General features: G+C 44.3%; 1 protein-coding gene across 1 annotated transcript in view; it reads right to left on the bottom strand.

Moving 5' to 3' along the window:
* GAB2 (GRB2 associated binding protein 2) overlaps positions 1-18,864 on the bottom strand; it is a 137,858-nt gene that overhangs the window by 39,720 nt on the left and 79,274 nt on the right. The window contains exon 2 of the mRNA XM_073548651.1: positions 17,853-18,153. Within this exon, the coding sequence (XP_073404752.1) occupies positions 17,853-18,153 (301 nt within the window). The remainder of the gene's footprint in view (positions 1-17,852; positions 18,154-18,864) is intronic.

Consider the following 18,864-nt stretch of genomic DNA (forward strand, 5'->3'; position numbering starts at 1 on the left):
CCGCGGAGAGCGTGACCCCCAGGGACCGGGATTAACACTAGGTCGTCCAGTCTCAGGTTCGGTTCTTCTCTTTACTTCAGCTAACTCGCTCTTAATATTATTCAATTCTCGCTTCATCTCCTCCACCCACTGAGAATCCTCAACTGTGTTCGAGGAGGCCTCCACACCTCAGACCTTCCCCACGGGGACCGCCATCCCCTGCTCTTGCTCCCGAACCCGTGCCTGACTTCCCACTTCTGAAAAGTCTATTTGGGGATTCATTCTGATCTGTTCCCGTAATGCCTGCTTTATCAGTGGATCTCGCAGTCCAATCACCAGTAGGTCACGTAGGGTAATGTCAACAGGTCCTACCCCTACCCTGTCTTTTCTTTCAATAGCCGTATGCAATTCTTGGAGTACATTCATATACTGAGTAATCGTCTCCCCCTCTGTTTTCATCCGACTAAACAGACGGGTCCTTAACTCTCCCACATTAGTGGGATCCCCGTGGGTCTGTTCCACTATCTGTAACACCTTTTCAAAAGTGTTGCGGTGCCCCGGAGGTTTCAACATCACTGACCTCCGCACCTCCCCGTCTAGGGCCATGAGTGCCACTTCAGCTTCCAGGTCAGGGGTCATTGGGTGCATCCGAAAGAGCCCCTGCATTCGCTCTGTCCAGCTCCATAGCATAGTATTGGAGCCGGAGAATCTAGGCAAGTTGTTCAGCATGGCCCCCAATGAAATGCTGGTACGGGGGCCCTCATTATTTACAGAGTTTACAGCTTCCCCCTGACCTGGGCCACCACTGTCCGTGCTCGGAGACTGCATCCTGCCGACTACGCCAAGTGTAGGGTTGAGCAGGTTTGCAGGATGCAGTGACGAGACACTAGACGGATGGTGGTTTGTGAAATAACTTTTATATAACTGTAGCCGCTAGGCTTGGTTGAACCAACATACATGAAAGAAAAAAAAAAAACTAACAGTCCACGCAGGGACTCAACAATATTAACAAGACTATATTGCACTTAGCCTTCCAGGGGGTTGCCGGTTTCGAGAGCGTGGCCGCGTAGAGGTCGCTGAGGCGGCTGTCCTGACACCTCGCTACTCCAGGAAGGAACGGGGCTCAACAGGCCCTGAAGAAAGCGATGTCGGCGGGGAACAACAGGCCCTTAAGAAAGCGATGCCGATGGGGCGCAACAGGCCCTGATGAAAACGATGCCGGTGGGGCGCAACAGGCCCTGAAGAAAGCGATGTCGGTGGGGGGCAACAGGCCCTGATGAAAACGATGCCGGTGGGGCGCAACAGGCCCTGAAGAAAATGATGCCGGTGGGGCGCAACAGGCCATGAAGAAAGCGATGCCGGTGTTGTGCAACAGGCCCTGAAGAAAGCGATGCCGGTGGGGCGCAACAGGACCTGAAGAAAACGATGCTGGTGGCACGCGGTGATGACGCAGTACCACAGATGATCTGAAGCCGTCTTTTTCAAGGAGTCTCTCCCAAAGCCGGGGTAGCGGGCCTTTAATCTCGCCTATGACGAGGTGGCGTATCTTCAGGCCGGTGACGGCAGGGTCGCCGTGGTGGGGGAAGGCTGGGGGGAAGTGTCCAAGCCTCCGCGGCCTGGTTATGTGTACTCACGGCCACAACCTGAGGTAAAGATTCTCTCCCACAAAGGCGGGGGGCAGCGGGGATGATTCTCTGAGAACGGGGGCGGGGAGCAGTCTCCGGTAACAGTCTCTCCCGTCTCTCTTGTCGGTAAATGCACAGTTTCCTACTCACAGGCTCCTGTCGGTGCCCCTGCCAGTCACCCTGCTTCCTGCCTTCTCTCTGGCTCTCTCCCAACTGCCACCTCAGCGCGCCCCCTGCTCCTTGTGTCCTAGCCCTGCCCCCTGTTGCCCTGACAACTTCAGTCACATGTCTCCCTTTGTCTTTGTCTCCCTGGTGTGGTTCCTTCAATAACCCTGATGGCGGTCTCCCTGGTTCCGGCCCAAACACTATATGGGGGTCCTCCTCCCCACAAAGGCACTGAAGCTATGGACTGGCCACCCGTTCCCCTGACCTGAATCCGATGGAGCACATCTGGGACATCATGTCTCGCTCCATCCACCAACGTCACGTTGCACCACAGACTGTCAAGGAGTTGGTGGATGCTTTAGTCCAGGTCTGGGAGGAGATTCCTCAGGAGACCATCCACCGCCTCATCAGGAGTATGCCCAGGCATTGTACAGTAGGGAGGTCATACAGGCATGTGGAGGCCACACACAAAACTGAGCATCTTTTCCTTGTCATGAGGCATTTCCACTGAAGTTGGAGCAGCCTGTAATTTGATTTTCCACTCTGATTTTGAGTATCATTGCAAATCCAGACCTCCATGGGATTTTCATTTTGATTTACATTGATAAAATGTTAAGTTTTAATTATTCTGAACACATTCTACTATGCAATGAATAAACATTTGCAACTGGAAGAACTGGAAGGAATATTTCATTCAGAGATACTGTATCTAGGATGTGGTATTTTAGTGTTCCCTTTATTTATATACATATATTAACCCCCTTTTATCCCATTCAAAAAAAAAATACGCATTAGGTAACCCTTTTTCTAGAAAAGCCAGGTCAAAATATAACGTATATTAATCCGACCGGTAAACAGCATAAGGAGAAAAAAAAATGTTGAAACACCAGAATTATGTTTTTTGGTTGCCGTAACATTGCAATAAAATGCAATAGCAGGCGATCAAACCATCGTGTCTACGAAAATGTCAGCTTGGCGCACCAAAAAAAAAAAAAAAGTCCTCATCCATCCTCAGATCCTAAAAATTTTTTTTTTTACACACACAAACTTTAGATTTTTTTTTATTTAAGTGGTGATAAAAATAGCCATACATGTTTGGTACCTATGTACTTTTAATGACCTCCCAGGTAATAGTATGTGTGTGTGTGTGTGTGTGTGTGTGTGTGTGTGTGTGTGTGTGTGTGTGTGTGTGTGTGTATATATATATATATATATATATATATATATATATATATATATATATATATATATATATATATATATATATATATATATATATATATATATATATATATATATATATATATATATATATATATTTTTATTTTTTTTTTTTTTTTGGTGGGAGGGGAACATTTAGAAACTATGGAGCCCCATAGCAGTAGTTTTATAGTTTCTATGTTCACCCCTGAACCCTGCAGTATACAGATTTCCTGGCTTCATTGATTTCTGTGGGGGAATGAGACTTGCTATGGATCTCCAATGATCTGGGCACTATTGAGACGGACCTGAGACTACACTGTATTCCGCTATATGCAGTCGTGGTTGTAACTTCATCCCCCAAAAATCCCTAACACTTTGGGTTCCTATAAAAAGTACCCTAACCCCATAACGCTTTCCTACATCTCAAAACCAAGGATTGTGCTGTTAATCCATCTGTAAAATATCGCTGGTGTTCTAGGATGGGATGGGAGGACATTACTAGTGACTGTCAGGAGGCTGGGGGTGGGATGACTTCCTATGCAAAGATTTCCAAAAGCATTTCCAACTGTGCGACTGGTCTATTTAGACATCTTCCCAGGAAATGGGCAAAATCCTGTCAGCTTGTTGACAAGGACAGTGGGACGGGAAATAATACTCCACCGGGGAAGTCTTTGTTCGCAGATAAATAACTACTACTAATTTAGCCATGTCTGTTATAAGGGAGTAAATATAGGGACCTGACGGCGTCTTAAAAAAAAAATAACTCGTTACTGGGACAGGTTTATCAAAAATGTCTGACAGAAAAACTCAGCAACCGATCACAGAGCAAACCCATTTTACCAAGACAGTTGAAAAAATAAAATATGGACAATTAAGACAGGTCGTTTTTTGTTTTTTTTCTTTCGACATTTGATTAAAATGAGGCCTAGTAATAAATGTACATTTTGGGGCAGATTTAGGAGTCTGTCTAGGAAGAACCAATCCCGGCACGGCTTTCATGTTACCGGAGCTGTTTAAAAAATGAAACCGGAGCTCTGATTGGTTGCTAGGAGCGACAAAGGCTGATGCACATGTACACAAGTGATAAATGAGGCCTAGTGTTTATCAAAAACATATTATACATATACTGTGTGTATATATATTATATACATACACATCAACAGCCTGTCAATCACGGACACAAGTATTTAAACGGTCGGCATTTACTGGCGCCCATCAGCCCCCTTGAGGTGCAATCGCAGAGTACTGATCTTTTAACAAGGCAATAAGGGGCCTTCTAAAAAGGTCCAGTCGCTGCCATTTTGGTCTTTGGTATCTCTGCTGCCGTAAAGGTTATACAATAAAAATATATATAATTAATCCATAAGGTTAAAAAAAAGGCCAAAATTTCAGATTTTTTGCAGACGTGTGCCGCCACGCCCCCCCCCCCCCCAAAAAAAAAATTTAATAAAGTGATTAAAACATCTTATTTACTGCCATAAAAATTACAGCAAGCCATACAAAACAAAAAAAAAAAAAAAGCTCCGTTAGGGAGAAAAATAAGTTACGAGTCTCAGAGAATTGGAACACAAACCACTTATGATTTTTTAAAATTTTATATATTGGTTAAAAAAATCAAAAACAAAAAGGAAAAAAAAATAAAAGGGTTGGGCAGCTCCGCAATTGCTCCATCCTGAAGAAGCATGTCCGCCAAATATTCACCACAATGTTTGTGGTTAAAAAAAAAATTCCCAGAGAGACAAAATGGTCGAGTTGCATTACATGCACCACCATGTCACCCCAATTCAAATTTTAGCTGTTTTTTTTTTTTCAGTACATTGTATGGTAAAATTAAAAATATCATTAAAAACTACAACTCTTCCCGCGAGAAGCCTACGGCTAAATCGATGGAGAATTAATAAAAAAAAAAAAACATAAAAATAAAAAAAAATAAAAAAGTAATGGCTCTTACATGAAGGAGAGGAAATATCCCCAGGGCAGGGCAAAAATGGAAAATTAAATGGATGCCACTAACGGATCTATGTGAGGACTCTTTTTTTTTGTTGGTTGTAGCTGTGAATTTTATCGGCATAGCTATGGGGTAAGGTAAAATTACTGGCCAACGCTCCTTGGCCAGCTCTTACTATAGAACTGCTTAGATGCCGCAGTCTCTATTGGCAGAGGCATGTAAGGGTATAACGGCCAGGATCGGAGTTCTCATTACATAGCGGCCGCATCATAACTTTGGGAGCATGTCATTGAGGGCTTAGTAATGAATATGTACATGTTCTGTATAGATGGAGGATGGTCCCTCAGAATCATTTCTTCTAGTAGGCCCAAGTGGGAGACATGGTAAAGCGTACGGCTTCCAGACCATAAGGTGGCACAAAGCAGGCACGGCTGGGTGCTGCGTTGCTGTAGGCCCACATACACTCCAGACATGAGGCTCTCGTGACCCTATATCCCAGGCTGTACCATTTTGAATGACATGTTTGAACATCAAGCCTTGTGTTGAGGGTCAACGTCCAAACCTAGTGACGACATTGATGTCTAAATGTATAGACAGCTACGGAGAAGAAATCACGGGAGACGTTCTCATTCTCATCTCCAGGTCGCCAGCAGTCATTCTCGGGGAGGTTGGAGCTCGCAGCTGCCAGGTTTGGAGAAATCTCGCACGCTGATGTAACCGCACGGTGTGTGGGCCTTTACTGGCCGCTCACCGCTCTCAGCTGTTAAGTCTACTTCATGTGCTTTTTGGCAGATGATCTTGTATATTTCTGCAGTCTACCCCACTTCCGTCGCCGTAAAGGAACATACTGCACCGGGGTTCCTTGCTAGGAGTAAATTGGAGACAGAAGCTCGGTCAGTGCCAGGTCTAGGTCACCCATGTTCATTATGTCTTGGATTGCAGGGTCGCTACATTGATGTGTGTAAGGCTGGTCGCAATACTGCACACAACCTGTAGACAGAGGTGGCACTGTTTTCAACTCCGGATAATCCCTTAAAACAAACACATCTATCATAGATGCAACCTATGAAGCCGCTATGGGGACCTCAAAGAGAGAGGCTCAGTCAAATCATGAGTTAGTTCAAGAATCAAAAAAAAAAAAAATCGACTCTCAATGAAGTATCAAGCCCTCCTGTCTTTAGAGTGTGGTGGCGTTAGTTGCACTTTCAGGAGGCCCTATATGTATTGGCTATATTCTGCAATAAAGAAGCCTATCTAGGGGGGAGTAGGTGGGGTATTTGCCCTGGGCCCTGTCTGCAAAAGGGCACAAGCAAAAGGGCACAATCAAGCCACCTAATTCAATGGTCCTAGGTGTCTACCAGGCAGCAACACTGATGGTTAAACTGACAGCTAGCTCAGAGAATATATAAAAGGGGAAGAGGGGTCTTTCTAGCAATTTGTTAGATCATAGATACATGCATGTACTGGCTCCCATCAGCCCCCTCATGCGGTGGTTCCAGTGCTATATCCTGTACTGATGATGGTTCTGGTGATGTATTTATGTACTCTGGAGCAGGCACAAACTGAATAGGGCCCTTGTGCCAGAACATTAAATATGCGCTATTGGCCAAACACACAATTTAACATGCTTTTGAAATAGACGTGGACTTTTATCACTTAGGCCCCAGCAGCAGCTGCACAAGTTGCACCATTAGGACATCCACCACCTGCATATACCATTATTGGCTCTGATCCTGTACACATGTAACAATCCATAACTTTTAAGATTATGTGATACACGACCATTATGGTATGTTAATAAAAAATTGTGCTGTATGACTAGTTAAGGATTACTACATTTGTATTTATGTTAGGACATTAAAGTGGTTGTCCAGGTTTTTCACTTGCGAAGCCTGAATTTGTGTACAGAACATACTGAGGATGCTCTGGTGCCAGCGGCAAAACAGAGCTGTCATGTGACCGCAAGTATGCATTCTTGTGGCCACCTTCCGACTAGACGTGTGAATTGAGCGAGGACGCTCATGTCTAGTCGGAATGTGGCCAGAAGTATGCATACCACGGAAAAGTATGGAAGCAGGAAAAGGAGCCAAATTGGCACGTGACGCAATGTGGAAACTGCAGAAGTGGTCACATGACAAATACTCTAACTGTATTGCTAAGTGCCCACGTTGCAGAAATGCTGCGGAAATGTCCGCAGCATTTCCGCAACTCCCCACCGCGGGTAAAACGCATGCGGAATTCAAATGCGTTTTCCCACAAAACACAAACGTTTTGCAAGCGCTTTTAGCTTGCAGAATGCTAGCGCTTTTCAAGTGATTTGAAGCATCGCTTGGAAAAGTGATTGACAGGTTGGTCACACTTATCAAGTATAGTGTTTGAACAGTGTGACCATCTTTTTACTATTGAGGCTGCCTATGCGTGCGGCATCAATAGTAAAAGATAGAAAGTTAAAAATAATTTAAAAAAAATAAAAAATCTGGATATACCAGTACTTATCCTCTGTCGGCCCCCGGAGTGCTCCCGCCTCTCAGCCACGCTGCCGGCATCTTCCGTTCCCAGGGATGCCTTGTGACAATAACCTCTGATGACGTAGCATCACGCGAGACCGCTATGTCATCAGAGGTCATTCGCGCAATGCATCCCGGGGAACGGAAGATGCCGGCAGCGTGGCTGAGAGGCGGGAGCACTCCGGGGGCCGACAGAGGGTAAGTATATCCCTATTTTTTATTTTAATAATATTTTTTACAGGAATATGGTACCCAGGGCATGGAGGAGAGTCACCTTCAGACCCTGGGTACCATCTGCACAGGAAGCGCTCACTTTATTCATGGTGGACATAGTCAGATGCGTGAAGTGAGCGTTTCAATGCAATCCTATGGCGGCGGAATCGCTGCGATTCCGCAGAAATAATGGGTGTGCTGCGGATTTTACCACAATCCGATTCCGCAGCGGGAAATTCCGCAGCATGGGCACAGCAACTGCGGAATCCCATAAGAATGCATGGGGATGTGTTTTATTAGCGTTTTTTTAAGCGTTTCTGCTGCGGCAAAAACGCTGTGGAAATGCACAAAAAACGCAACGTGGGCACACAGCCTGTGATGTACAGCATAAGAGGGGACCAAACTGAATTTTTGCCCTAGTGCAGAGCAAACCCTAGATCTGCCTCTTCCACGATCTATTCTATTATTTCTGCCAATTTCATTACAAATCCACATAACATTTTCTGACGGATGTACAGTCGTGGCCAAAAGTATTGACACCCCTGCAATTCTGTCAGATAATACTCCGTTTCTTCCTGAAAATGATTGCAAACACAAATTCTTTGGTATTATTATCTTCATTTAATTTATCTTAAATGAAAAAACACAAAAAGAATTGTCCTAAAGCCAAATTGGATATAATTCCAAACCAAACATAAAAAAGAGGGTGGACAAAAGTATTGGCACTGTTCGAAAAATCATGTGATGCTTCTCTAATTTGTGTAATTAACAGCACCTGTAACTTACCTGTGGCACCTAACAGGTGTTGGCAATAACTAAATCACACTTGCAGCCAGCTGACATGGATTAAAGTTGACTCAACCTCTGTCCTGTGTCCTTGTGTGTACCACATTGAGCATGGAGAAAAGGAAGAAGACCAAAGAACTGTCTGAGGACTTGAAAAACCAAATTGTGAGGAAGCATGAGCAATCTCAAGGCTACAAGTCCATCTCCAAAGACCTGAATGTTCCTGTGTCTACCGTGCGCAGTGTCATCAAGAAGTTTAAAGCCCATGGCACTGTGGCTAACCTCCCTAGATGTGGACGGAAAAGAAAAATTGACAAGAGATTTCAACGCAAGATTGTGCGGATGTTGGATAAAGAACCTCGACTAACATCCAAACAAGTTCAAGCTGCCCTGCAGTCCGAGGGTACAACAGTGTCAACCCGTACTATCCGTCGGCGTCTGAATGAGAAGGAACTGTATGGTAGGAGACCCAGGAAGAGCCCACTTCTTACCCCGAGACATAAAAAAGCCAGGCTGGAGTTTGCCAAAACTTACCTGAAAAAGCCTAAAATGTTTTGGAAGAATGTTTTCTGGTCAGTTGAGACAAAAGTAGAGCTTTTCGGGCAAAGGCATCAACATGGAGTTTACAGGAGAAAAAAAATTGGCATTCATAGAAAAGAACACGGTCCCTACAGTCAAACATGGCGGAGGTTCCCTGATGTTTTGGGGTTGCTTTGCTGCCTCTGGCACTGGACTGCTTGACCGTGTGCATGGCATTATGAAGTCTGAAGACTGCCAACAAATTTTGCAGCATAATGTAGGGCCCAGTGTGAGAAAGCTGTGTCTTCCTCAGAGGTCATGGGTCTTCCAGCAGGACAATGACCCAAAACACACTTCAAAAAGCACTAGAAAATGGTTTGAGAGAAAGCACTGGAGACTTCTAAGGTGGCCAGCAATGAGTCCAGACCTGAATCCCATAGAACACCTGTGGAGAGATCTAAAAATGGCAGTTTGGAGAAGGCACCCTTCTAATATCAGGGACCTGGAGCAGTTTACCAAAGAAGAATGGTCTAAAATTCCAGCAGAGCATTGTAAGAAACTCATTGATGGTTACCGGAAGCGGTTGGTCGCAGTTACTTTGGCTAAAGGCTGTGCAACCAAGTATTAGGCTGAGGGTGCCAATACTTTTGTCTGGCCCATTTTTGGAGTTTTGTGTGAAATGATCAATGTTTTGCTTTTTGCTTCATTCTCTTTTGTGTTTTTTCATTTAAGACAAATTAAATGAAGATAATAATACCAAAGAATTTGTGTTTACAATCATTTTCAGGAAGAAACTGAGTATTATCTGACAGAATTGCAGGGGTGTCAATACTTTTGGCCACCACTGTATAGGGTAATCATTTGGATATGGCATTGTATTTCAGGTTCTGGGGCATCTTAGTGGGTGAAGTCTTGTGAGCGCCATGTACAGGCAGAGTGGCCATTTAAAGCGTCCTTGCGACTGTCACCGAGCAGGAAGCGCTCCGAGCCCGGCTTATGGCAAAATTCTGCATTCGATGTGCCAAGAGAGAACAGAGAAATAATGAGGCCGCAGATTATCGAGAGGGGATTGTGAAGGACGGTGTTATGGGGGAGAGGTGGAAGCACGAGATAGGGCCACGCTAATGAGCATGGGAGGATAGAACAGAGCTGGGGGGGGGGGGGGGGTCATCGCAGTCACAGCACAATGTATCTGAAAGACTGAAAATTTGGAGAAGTTTCCCAGGATGTATTGTTCCACAATGGAAAAAAAATTAATTATTGAGCGATTCTATATGAAAGCATCGAAATCGAACGTAAAAAGCTTAGAAACCCAACAATAGACAGTAACACACATGCTAGTACAGATGGATACAACATCTCAGCTACTAGTATCACACATGACATGTGGCTGAGCTGCATCTGAACTCTCAGGAAAATGACACTCCTTGTGTGCTTGTCATAAGACAAAACTACTGTGTGTGAACTGCACTGAATCCAACCCAAGTTCCGGGTGGAATGGGAACCTTCTGGTTTACATTATGAGACAATAAAAAGAAACACAAGATCCAAGCTTCACTCCCCTCCTGATCTCATTACAATGTATCAGGACAGGTGAAATGGATCACTATGGAGTGTTGTGTTCACAGTGGGTACCATATGAGGCAAACTCTCAGCTCCAAGAAGTTTAGATCTATACAAGTTTTCAGCCTCCAAATATAAATTGGCGCAGACCCCATTCACTGACAGCAAGGGGGAAGTGTCCAAACAATAAAGGTCCGAAAGTCAAAGAATAATCGAAGCTGCAGAACTTTTCCTTATATTAAAATTCAAGTATGTTTAAGGGGTTTTTCAGATGAGTAAAGCGCTTGTGGGTGACCCCCGACTTCTTCCTGGGAGGTATGCACCGCCATTCCGGCTCTATTTACACGATCTGCTCCAGACTGACCAGTAAAGATGAAGCCTCCTATCTCCGCCATGTCTGGATTAATATTAACCTTTAAATATTTACAGTAGACATCTAGAAAGGAATGGCAGAAAGAGCCGGAATGTGATTGAGGCCGGGAACGGAGACATCTCACAGATAAACCCGCTCATCTCAATCATCCTCTGCGTGATGACCCGGCACACCCGAAGCGCCACACGTTGTATAAAAGGTGCCAGCCGCACGTAGCATGAGCACATGCTCGAAAAAGGAGAGATCATAACCAAGGGAGGATTAAGAGTAGCCAGGGCCTCGGGCAGTTTAGAAGACGAGGGACCCCCCAGGTACCAGAGGTATCACGAGGCATGACCCATGATCCCCTTTAATAGATCATGTGATAGTCACATGACCGAGCACCCATGTGCTCTGGTGGTGCACATCTGTAGATAGAAGACGACAGATAGCGGAGCGCTGCGCAAATATTTCCCTTATGTACAGCACTATACATAATAGAGCAGAGGTGGGAGATTAATATTCCCGAGGGGCCACATGAGAGACAGTGACTGTGGTGCCCGAACCAATAGGCTGAAAGCAATGCTGCTCAATATTAACATTTTATATTATTGCATAGCTTCATATTGAGCAGTGTTATGTATGCAGGCATACCCCTATATAGAGTATGAGTCTCCACCCAACCCCCTATGTACAGTATCTATAGTAATCTATCCCTGTGTGGCACAGCCAGAAGTTTTACCATAACCAGGTTCCCCGCATCATGTTCCCACATGCTTTATGCATCCATTAGCCCTCTGCGTCTGTACTGTTACACACTTAACATTACGGCTGGTCCATACAATCAGGGCAACTGTTACCACCCACCTTTCGTGTCTACCTCTTTCCTCATAGACTGTAAGCTTGCGAGCAGGGCCCTCATTCCTCTTGGTATCTGTTATGATCTATGTGATTATTGTTATGCTGTAATGTCTATTGTCTGTACAAATCCCCTCTGAAATGTAAAGTGCTGCGGAATATGTCGGCGCTATAGAAATAAAATTTATTATTATTATTATTAGTATGAGGCCCTTCATAGTTAGCTAGATACAGTATGGGTCCCCGCATAGCCTCCTAGATACAGCATGAATCCCCATATAACCTCCCATATACAGAATGAGCCCCTCCATATAGTATGAGCTTTTACACACATGCCATACACAAGAAAAAAAAAAAAAAAAAAAAAAACACACTCGTCTTGCTACCATTCCCCCAGCCCTCTGCTCTGGTCACAGAGGCTCCACTTCTACTTGTGGCGTTTACATGCTGGCGTATGATACAGTATATTACAAGATGTAACTCAGGATCAGTATATGATCAGTAATGTAATGTATGTACACAGTGACTGCACCAGCAGAATAGTGAGTGCAGCTCTGGGGTATAATACAGGATGTAACTTGGGATACATTACTGATCCTGTACTGTACTGATCTTGAGTTACATCCTGTATTATACTCCAGAGCTGTACTCACTATTCTGATCCAGCAACTTAGGATCAGTACAGGATCAGTAATGTAATGCTTGTACACAATGACTGCACCAGCAGAATAGTGAGTGCCGCTCTGGAGTATGATACAGTATGTAACTCGGGATACATTACTGATCCTGTACTGTACTGATCTTGAGTTACATCCTGTATTATACTCCAGAGCTGTACTCACTATTCTGATCCAGCAACTTAGGATCAGTACAGGATCAGTAATGTAATGCTTGTACACAATGACTGCACCAGCAGAATAGTGAGTGCCGCTCTGGAGTATGATACAGTATGTAACTCGGGATACATTACTGATCCTGTACTGTACTGATCCTGAGTTACCACCTGTATTATACCCCGGAGCTGCACTCTCTATTCTGCTGGTGCAGTCACTGTGTACATACATTACATTACTGATCCTGAGTTACATCCTGTATTATACCCCAGAGCTGCACTCACTATTCTGCTGGTGCAGTCTCTGTGTACATACATTACTGATCCTGAGTTACATCCTGTATTGTACTCCAGAGCTGCACTCACTATTCTGCTGGTGCAGTCACCGTGTACATACATTACTGATCCTGAGTTACATCCTGTATTATACCCCAGAGCTGCACTCACTATTCTGCTGGTGCAGTCACTGTGTACATACATTACATTACTGATCCTGAGTTACATCCTGTATTATACCCCAGAGCTGCACTCACTATTCTGCTGGTGCAGTCACTGTGTACATACATTACATTACTGATCCTGAGTTACATCCTGTATTATACTCCAGAGCTGCACTCACTATTCTGCTGGTGCAGTCACTGTGTACATACATTACATTACTGATCCTGAGTTACATCCTGTATTATACTCCAGAGCTGCACTCACTATTCTGCTGGTGCAGTCACTGTGTACATACATTACATTACTGATCCTGAGTTACATCCTGTATTATACTCCAGAGCTGCACTCACTATTCTGCTGGTGCAGTCACTGTGTACATACATTACATTACTGATCCTGAGTTACATCCTGTATTATACCCCAGAGCTGAACTCACTATTCTGCTGGTGCAGTCTCTGTGTACATACATTACTGATCCTGAGTTACATCCTGTATTGTACTCCAGAGCTGCACTCACTATTCTGCTGGTGCAGTCACCGTGTACATACATTACTGATCCTGAGTTACATCCTGTATTATACCCCAGAGCTGCACTCACTATTCTGCTGGTGCAGTCACTGTGTACATACATTACATTACTGATCCTGAGTTACATCCTGTATTATACCCCAGAGCTGCACTCACTATTCTGCTGGTGCAGTCACTGTGTACATACATTACATTACTGATCCTGAGTTACATCCTGTATTATACTCCAGAGCTGCACTCACTATTCTGCTGGTGCAGTCACTGTGTACATACATTACATTACTGATCCTGAGTTACATCCTGTATTATACTCCAGAGCTGCACTCACTATTCTGCTGGTGCAGTCACTGTGTACATACATTACATTACTGATCCTGAGTTACATCCTGTATTATACTCCGGAGCTGCACTCACTATTCTGCTGGTACAGTCACTGTGTACATACATTACATTACTGATCCTGAGTTACTTCTTGTATTATACTCCAGAGCTGCACTCACTATTCTGCTGGTGCAGTCACTGTGTACATACATTACATTACTGATCCTGAGTTACATCCTGTATTATACTCCAGAGCTGCACTCACTATTCTGCTGGTGCAGTCACTGTGTACATACATTACATTACTGATCCTGAGTTACATCCTGTATTATACCCCAGAGCTGAACTCACTATTCTGCTGGTGCAGTCTCTGTGTACATACATTACTGATCCTGAGTTACATCCTGTATTGTACTCCAGAGCTGCACTCACTATTCTGCTGGTGCAGTCACCGTGTACATACATTACTGATCCTGAGTTACATCCTGTATTATACCCCAGAGCTGCACTCACTATTCTGCTGGTGCAGTCACTGTGTACATACATTACATTACTGATCCTGAGTTACATCCTGTATTATACCCCAGAGCTGCACTCACTATTCTGCTGGTGCAGTCACTGTGTACATACATTACATTACTGATCCTGAGTTACATCCTGTATTATACTCCAGAGCTGCACTCACTATTCTGCTGGTGCAGTCACTGTGTACATACATTACATTACTGATCCTGAGTTACATCCTGTATTATACCCCAGAGCTGCACTCACTATTCTGCTGGTGCAGTCACTGTGTACATACATTACATTACTGATCCTGAGTTACATCCTGTATTATACTCCAGAGCTGCACTCACTATTCTGCTGGTGCAGTCACTGTGTACATACATTACATTACTGATCCTGAGTTACATCCTGTATTATACTCCGGAGCTGCACTCACTATTCTGCTGGTACAGTCACTGTGTACATACATTACATTACTGATCCTGAGTTACTTCTTGTATTATACTCCAGAGCTGCACTCACTATTCTGCTGGTGCAGTCACTGTGTACATACATTACATTACTGATCCTGAGTTACATCCTGTATTATACTCCAGAGCTGCACTCACTATTCTGCTGGTGCAGTCACTGTGTACATACATTACATTACTGATCCTGAGTTACATCCTGTATTATACCCCTGAGCTGCACTCACTATTCTGCTGGTGCAGTCACTGTGTACATTACATTACTGATCCTGAGTTACCTCCTGTATTATACCCCAGAGCTGTTCAGCATTATTAATATCAGTGTCATCCGCTTGCTGGCTCATGTAACATAGGGGTTAAAGCACATGAGACTGATCAGGCAGAATACGCTTTTTGTAAATATTCATGCCAACTTCTTGTACATACTAGTTGCAGTTGCTCATTACTGCTGGTGACACAGACTGGCTACGAGTCATGTCTGTAGTCATGCGCCCCTGTGCAGTATTTGTCAAGGACAATTTAATGATGTACCAAGTAAAGCGCCCGGGACCTGCACAGCAAGTATGACAATTTCACGTATCACTGCAATCCGGCAAATACAGACGCTGGACTGGGAGAAATGATTAATTCATTGCAACAGAAGACTGTGAATGCCAACAAGAGCTTTACAGATAGAAAAAAGTCCCTGATCATTAGAGGAATTATAAATTATGAAAAATTGTATTAAATTAAACAATCTGGTGCACCAGAGTTCCTCTCGAGGGCCGCTACTACAACATGGTCTCACAGTTCCAGCTCTAAACAAGTCCATTTTGGGGTATTTTTGCTAGTGAGAGTTGATTCTGAAGTCCATACAATTAACCTCAATCGCTCCCGAATTGCTGGCTTTAGCTGCTGCTGCTTGGCATTGTGTATGGCAGTCTCGGGTTTGGCCCATGGAAACGTCAAAGCACAATTCTTGGGCCACATTGCCTTCCCAGACTGGGTTTAATCAGCAAAGGAGTCCCAACAAGAGAAGATGGGGCTGGCTAACATGGTAAAACATCCTCCAATAGAAGGAGGCACATACATTTGTCCACTATATTTTAGCAATTCTTGTATATACAAGTCGCATAATGTCACGTATCCCTTTGGAACCCGCTGATCGTGCCGCTACGTGCTGTAAAGCCGCTTCACGTTCAGTCCTCACAGCTAATGGGAACCGCTGACCTGTACATTAATTGCAGCAAGCTACGAAGCGCCAACTCTGCCGAAAATGATAAAAATCAGGACACGGTTCTTATGTCATAACGTGAAAGTGACAGAGTCCATCCTACCGTAGCATTCAGGCGATACATCAGAAATGGAGGGGGGCTTCCTGCTTACCGTGCAGAATCTCAATTATTAAAGAAGCCCAAAAACCCATCTGAGCACATCAGCGTGTAACAAGGACTGACACAAGAACTTCAAAGGAAGCGAAGTTCTAAAAAGTTTTTCAGCACTTTCGTTTTTTTTAATGTATGACAGTCCCAAATAAATCTGACATGACGCGTTCAAAAGAATTAACTAAAGTGGCTGCTACTCAAGACACCGATCAAACATACAACTCAGGAATCCAGGTGACCATTCAGGTCATCACACCCACGTTGGTCCCAGATGCAATATGGCCACATCCCTATACTTCATGTGCACTCAAAATACACGACAACTATGGAGGTGGCTGCAGCAGACATCATGAACTAATCTGGGAAGTATCCACAAAGCCATTGGTCCTTCTACACAAATTGAAAAGTACTCAACCTCTACAAAAATTGCAAAACCAAGAAGGAAAAGTGGTGAATTTGTGGAAATGACAGGATGGGGACATTCATGATCTGCAAATGGTGAAAAACAAAAATTTACAAAACATTTTGCTTTATTCAGTCTGGATTCTGAGCCACGTGCAGAAATCCCAGCACTTCCAGCCTCGGCTGCCATCGCGGAGGTGATTAATGGTCGTCTGAGGAAGGTTCTGCCTCTGATTGCACTAGGGTAAATCATCAAGATCCACTGCTGGCAGCTCCTGTGTGATCACCGGCCAATGACGTCCCAGATGTAGCTCGATGGGAGACATGTCCGAGAGAGGATGCAATTCATGGTAGATCATTTTTTACATGCAGGCTGCTCACAGTAGCACGAGCAACATGCGGCATGGCGTTGTGTTGAAAACCAGCTCCTCAGACACTCTGTAGAAATGGCGTCACCATTGGGTCCTCAACCAAACCAATGCAATGCAGAGCTGTTCGTGAACCTGGAAGGAAGACTAGTGGAATCTGAGAACTGCACATCATTCCACCTCACACCATAATTCCGAGAGCAAGATCGGTATGATGTTCCCTCACGAAGGCTCCTTCATGGCATTGTCCACTTTATCTCCAGACGAAATTGAAGTCTTAGGCTTGGTGTAGGACATCTAATTTCACTTGCAGCACAGAATGGATCCACTACACGACGCTCTCCAAATCTGACCAGACCATGGGTGCAACGCCACGAAGAAGCATCCACCAAAGAACGTCACACTGGTCCTACTCCCACGATAATGGTGTGTGATTGCGTAATATATGGTAGCCGGATCCCTCTTGTCCGCATTCCAGGTGCAGCTCAGCATTACATGGATTTAGTTGTGGAACCAGTGATTTGGCCATTTCTCAACACCACAATGTCAGGCTGCATGTTGGGCATGCTACCGTGCTTCCATGTCTGCAGCCTCTCCAGACTTGTCTCCCATTAAGCACATCTGGACATCATTGGTTAGTGATCACACAGGAGCTGCCAGCAATGGATCTTGATGAACTGACCAAGTGCATTCAGTGGCAGAACCTTCCTCAAACGGCCATTAATAACCTCAGTGATAGCAATCGAAGATGTAAGATTATTGCATGTGGAGCTCATACTCCAGACAATTTTTATTTTATTTGCAGATCAGTAACAGGTACCTATCCTTAGTTTTACAATTTCAATGTTGAAGAGTGTACGTTGCTCGGAAGTGGAGTTTTCCTTTAAGAAACGGGTTACCCTACCTGAGCTTTCATCAGACTGGTTAAATCCGCAGATCTGACATATGCTCCGCACCCACTTATTCATTTCTTCTTCCGTTTCGGCCACCAAGTAAAACGTCCGATCACTTGTCTTTATGTCGAAGACGTAGCTGTCCTGGAGTTCCTTCTTGTTGAAGGTCAGCCCGGAGTCTACTTGTTCACAGCAGCTGAGGTTGATGACCCGGATGGGCTTCTTAGAGTGGTCATTCTTATAATATTCCAGGACATCGGGATCTCCACTCATACGTCCACTCCTAAGGATGAACCAACGTTTCTTCCACGCCTAGGTAAAACAGAAATACCGTTAGTGGTCGGCCAGCACAGCCTGGAGGATCGCACATGGTCACACACATACAAATTCCATCCATTGAGCGGTCATACAATTTTTAAAGCTCCTTTCTTGCGTTTTGCAGGACGATAACGTTCATCAATGTATTTCCAAAAAATGTACATGTTAATCAGGAGTCAAAAAGTGTTATTAAAAAGGAGGACCAGAAAGACCAAAATCCCTAACGATTGGCTATAATCTAGAGTAAGTATTCACTCTCCCTGCAGTGCCACCACAGGAGAAACAGAGTATTACATGGTTCTCATTGTAATCAATGGGCTGTCGGGTCCTCCAGAGACACGAGATTCTCTTTTTGCTCTGATTAATTGATAGAAGTTATAAATGAGAGACTCTCCCCACTAAACCTGAAGTCTCATCATAACAGAATACTTGAACAGGGTGACAAACAATATATCTGCCGCCATTACAGTTTTCGCTTTGAGCGGTTCCTGGCTTTCCGAGATAACCAACATATGTAGATTTCCCACTCAGGTCTAGGAAAACAAAAAAGGGACAAACTCCTGGCATTGCTTTATTGGTGGCCATATTGGGCGTCTTCCACCTTTTCCCCAGAAAACAGAGCAACTTTTTTTTTTCGATAAACTTCCTTAAAACTTAATTCTTTTATATTCTATATTCCACAAGCAAAACTGATGGACTAACAAA

This window comes from Dendrobates tinctorius, unplaced genomic scaffold (genome assembly GCF_039654945.1).
Source record: "Dendrobates tinctorius isolate UK_male_01 unplaced genomic scaffold, ASM3965494v1 ptg000157l, whole genome shotgun sequence".
Taxonomy (NCBI): Eukaryota; Metazoa; Chordata; class Amphibia; order Anura; family Dendrobatidae; genus Dendrobates; species Dendrobates tinctorius.